General features: G+C 39.8%; 1 protein-coding gene across 1 annotated transcript; it reads left to right on the top strand.

The window, feature by feature from the left end:
* Positions 1 to 516: 516 nt before the first annotated feature.
* On the top strand, positions 517 to 4,663 carry LOC103203925 (60S ribosomal protein L7-like). Its single transcript, XM_042782072.1, has 2 exons — positions 517 to 1,286; positions 4,603 to 4,663. The coding sequence occupies exons 1-2, from the start codon at positions 517 to 519 to the stop codon at positions 4,661 to 4,663; spliced, it is 831 nt and encodes a 276-aa protein (XP_042638006.1).
* The last annotated feature ends 189 nt before the right edge of the window (positions 4,664 to 4,852 follow it).

Genomic DNA, 4,852 nt, shown 5'->3' on the forward strand with positions numbered 1-4,852 from the left:
ACACTGTCTCATATATTACTGGAAAACTTTATGAATAGTACTGAAATATTGTCTGATATAGTGGCAGAACATGAGCCTTTCAGATCAGAAGCCACTCAAAAAACAATTGGGGAAGAGCTGCCTCCTCAAATTAGAGTTGACCTTAATGACTTGAATGGAGTAAAGGTTTGAGCACCTCCATTTTCTGATGGGGCACAACTCGAAATGGGAAGAAACAGATGCAAACATCCATTAAAAATAGGAACATGGAATGTACAAAGTATGAATCTAGGAAAATTGAAAGTTGTCAAAAGTGAAATAGAACACAAAAAGGTCAATATCCTAGGGATTAGTGAGCTGAAATGGACTGGTTTTGGCCATTTTGAACTGGACAATCATCTGATCTACTTTGCCAGGAATGGCAAATTGAAGAGGAATGGCATGACATTCATCATCACAAAGAATGCTTCAAGATCTATTCTGAAGCTTTTGTGTGTGTGTGTGTGTGTATGTGTGTATGTGTCTGTGGTTGGAATCATGGAGGGTAACAATGTCAGAGAGAAGAAAAAGAAGGTGCCTGCTGTGCCAGAAACTCTTAAGAAAAAGCGAAGGAATTTAGCAGAACTAAAGATCAAGCGCCTGAGAAAGAAGTTTGCCCAAAAGATGCTACAAAAGGCAAGGAGGAAGCTTATCTATGAAAAAGCTAAGCACTATCACAAGGAATATAGGCAGATGAACAGAACTGAGATTCGAATGCCTAGAATGGCAAGGAAAGCTGGCAACTTCTATGTACCTGGAGAACCCAAACTGGCATTTGTTATCAGGATTAGAGGTATCAATGGTGTGAGCCCAAAGGTTCAAAAGGTGTTGCAGCTTCTTCGTCTTTGCCACATCTTCAATGGCACCTTTGTTAAGCTCAACAAGGCTTCAGTTAACATGCTGAGGATTGTGGAACCACACATTGCATGGGGGTATCCAAATCTGAAGTCAGTGAATGAACTGATCTACAAGCATGGTTATGGCAAAATCAATAAGAAGCGAATTGCCCTGACAGATAACACTTTGATTGCATGCTCTCTTGGTAAATACAGCATCATCTGCATGGAGGATCTGATTCATGAGATCTATACTGTTGGAAAATGCTTCAAAAAAGCAAACAACTTCCTGTGGCCCATCAAATTATCTTCTCCAAGAGGCAGAATGAAGAAAAAGACCACCCATTTTGTAGAAGGTGGAGATGCTGGCAACAGGGAGTACCAGATCAACAGGCTGAACTGGGTGTTTGCCATCACTATTTTTGTAATCTGGTCAGTTAATAAAATACAAACTGCTTTCAAACTGAAAAAAAAAAAAAAAATCTATCCTGAAGTACAATGCTGTCACTAATAGGATAATATCCTTACACCCACAATGAAGACCAGTTAATACTACTATTATTCAAATTCATGCACCAACTACCAAAGCCGAACATGAAGAAATTGAAGATTTTTACCAACTTCTGCAGTCTGAAATTGACCAAACAAGCAATTAAGATATATTGATTATTACTGGTAATTGGAATGCAAACGTTGGAAACAAAGAAAAACCATTGGTAGTTGGAAAATATGTCCTTGGAAGTAGTAATAATGCCAGAGAGTGCATGATAGAATTTTGCAAGACCAATGACTTATTCATTGCAAATACCTTTTTTTTTTTTTTTAAACAACATAAATGGCAGTGATACACTTGGACCTCACCAGAGGGAATACACAGGAATCAGATTGATTATATTTGTGTAAAGAGATGATGGAGAAGCTCAATATCTTCAGCCAAAACAAGGCCAGGAGCTGACTGTGGAACATACTATCAATTGCTCATATGCAAGTTCAAGTTGAAGATAAAGAGAATTAAAACAAGTTCACAAGAGCCAAAATATGACCTTAATTAAAACACTCCTGAATTTAGAGACCATCTGAGGAATAGATTTGACACATTAAACACCAGTGACTGAAAACCAGAAGAATTGTGGGATGACATCAAGAACATCATCCTTAAAGAAAGCAAAAGGTCATTGAAAAGAGAGGAAAGGAAGAAAAGACCAAAACAGATGTCAGAAGAGACTCTGAAACTTGCTTTTGAACAGAGGGTAGCTAAAGCAAATGGAAGAAATGACAAGATAAAAGAGCTGAACAGAAGATCTCAAAGAGCAGCTTGAGAAGACAAAGTCAATTATTATAATGAAATGTGCAAAAATCTGGAGTTAGAAAACCAAAAGGGAAGAACATGCTCAGCATTTCTCAAGTTGAAAGAACTGGAAAAAAAATTCAAGCCTTGAGTTGCAATATTGAAAGATTCTATGGGCAAAATATTGAATAATGCAGGAACATCAAAAGAAGTGGAAGGAATATACAGAGTCACTGTGCCAGAAGGAATTAATAGATGTTCATCCATTTCAGGAGGTGGCATATGATTAAAAACTAATGGTATTGAAGGAAGAAGCCAAAGTGGCACTGAAGGAATTGGTGAAAAATAAGATTCCAGGAATTGACAAAATACCCATTAAGATCTTTCAACAAGTGGATCCTGTGGTGGGGGCACTTACTTGTTTATGCCAAGAAATTTGGAAGACAGCTAGCTGGATAACTAACTGAAAGAGATCCATTTCTGTACCCAAGAGATCCAAGAGAATGTGGAAATTATCAAAAAAATATCATTTATATCACACACAACTTAAATCTTGCTGAAGATAATTCAAAAAATGGTTGCAGCAGTATATTGACAGGGAATTTCCAGAAATGCAATGATGGGCTCAAGTACAAGGATTGTGAGGCTTGCAGAGGACTGGGCAATGTTTTATTCTGCTGTACATAGGGTTGTTATGAATGGGAGCCAACACTTTGGCACCTAACAACAATAACATTCATCAACTGATACATTTTCTGCCTAAGGCACATGGGTGCTAGCCAGAAAGGCATTGATTCAAACCCACTAGCTGCTCCACTGGAGGAAGATGAAGCCATCTATTTCCATAAAGATTTACAGGCTTGGAAAACCAATGGGGGGCACTATGGGTCGGAATCAACTCAGTGGAAGTGGGTTTGGTTTTTTGGGGGGTTTACATTTGCTATAGGTCCTTTCCCAGTGGCCGAAGCCGTGGAGTCAGGGATTGGACAGCCAGATACTGATATGAGAGTGGTGGGTTGGCTAAAACTTAACCCATGTGACACCGGCCTTGCCTGGCTGAATGTGGTTGAAATGTGAATGTGGTTAAAATGCTGGCATGAATCCAGGCCATTTTTTTTCTAGCACTTCCTTCATTTCCTGGCTGGGTTTCCTTTCATTTCCTGTCATGATTAGTGGCAGGTTTGCATGGAGCAGCCTCCAGCTGAGTTTTTGTAATCAACATTGAAGGTGAAAAGTCTGAGCAAACCCACATTGACAGTGGATGGCAGTCTAATGGCACAAGGCTGCCAGGTGGTTGGAGTAATAAAGGAGACAGCTGGTCAGTAAGTAAACCCCAGGCATTCTGTGTCCACAGAGCCAGGACATAACCTTTTTGTCTCTCAATCCACACAATTACCAATGACAAAGATGCCCTTAAAAATCTTAACAAAGATTTGCATCCACAAGCATCACAGACTTTGATGTTTACTGACAGGGGAGATTAGACTCCCAAGAATCCTATAGATAGATTGGATAACCAGTCAGAGATATTTGGCAGACCTACTACAACTAAATTAAGTTTCTCTTTAAGTGAAACTTGCTTTTACTTTTTCTGGGGCTTGTAATAAGGACCTCAGGTAATGCAGTGCCTAAGGCACTTGACTGCTAACCAGAAGGCTGGTGGTTCAAACCCACCAGCCACTTCTCAGAAGGAAGATTGGGCAATCTACTTCCGTAGTTATACCTCCTGGGAAACCCAAGGAGGGGTCGCTATGATTCGGGTCTGACTCAATGGCAAATAACAACAACATTAGCGTTCTCAGTTATCTCCTGACTACTTAGAGTTTTACACACACACACACACACACACACACACAAACAGTTGCCCTGAAGTAGACACCAACTCATGGTGACCCTTATGTATGTCAGAGTAGAACTGAGATCAAAATGGTTTCAATGGTTGAGTTTTCAGAAGTAGATCACTGGGCCTTTCTTCTGAGGCACCTCTGAGTAGACTCAAATCTCCAAACTTTGAGTTAGCAGAGAGGGAGCGTTTGTGTCATCCAGGAACCCACACACACAGTTCTAGTGCTAGAAAAGACCTCACAACCTGCCATCTTGGTTTTCTGATTGATTCTGTATTAGAGTTTAAATTCTAAAGCATTTTTAATTCTAAAGCACTTGTTTTGTGGAAGGTTGTTAGTCTACAGCTGGAGCCCTAACTCTGTTTTGAGACTTGACATAAGTTCAGACACCATTTGAGTTCTACCTGATCATTAAACCAGCAATGTGGCTATGCACAGACAAGTCCAAAGCAAACCTAGAGAGCGACAGTTTTCCCTCAGGAAGAATGTAGTTGAAAGTAGATTACGCTCACACCAAGAATTAGGGAACTTGCCTGGATGTGTCCTTAATGATTTACTGAAAATTACCCTGTTTTCTAATTTAAGCTAAGGTTGGTGTCCTGGTATTTCTTTATAGCTACTTTGTGGCTTTGACCCAGGGCCACATGGTTATGAGTCATAACCTGACCACCACATAGTCAGGTGGTCAAGCCCCAGAACCAATCCTGTAACACTTTTTAGGGTTTGTTGGACTTCCTGAATGGATATATTCACATCTTTCATCATTTCAGCAAAGTTCTCCACCAGCAAATCTTGGACAATTTTCTCAGTGGTTTTGTTTTTCTCTTCCTGTTCTGGAATTCCAATGACACGTAAGTTATTCCTTT

Source organism: Orycteropus afer, unplaced genomic scaffold, assembly GCF_000298275.1.
Source record: "Orycteropus afer afer isolate SDZICR_OR568_19922 unplaced genomic scaffold, OryAfe1.0 scaffold00234, whole genome shotgun sequence".
Classification (NCBI taxonomy): domain Eukaryota; kingdom Metazoa; phylum Chordata; class Mammalia; order Tubulidentata; family Orycteropodidae; genus Orycteropus; species Orycteropus afer.

Bases quoted from the DNA above. Each gene is read 5' to 3' on its own strand.
- LOC103203925 (XM_042782072.1), top strand. From the start codon at position 517: ATGGAGGGTAACAATGTCAGAGAGAAGAAAAAGAAGGTGCCTGCTGTG. The intron at 1,287-4,602 runs GTCAGTTAATAA...ATTTCTTTATAG, and splicing joins ATCACTATTTTTGTAATCTG to CTACTTTGTGGCTTTGACCC.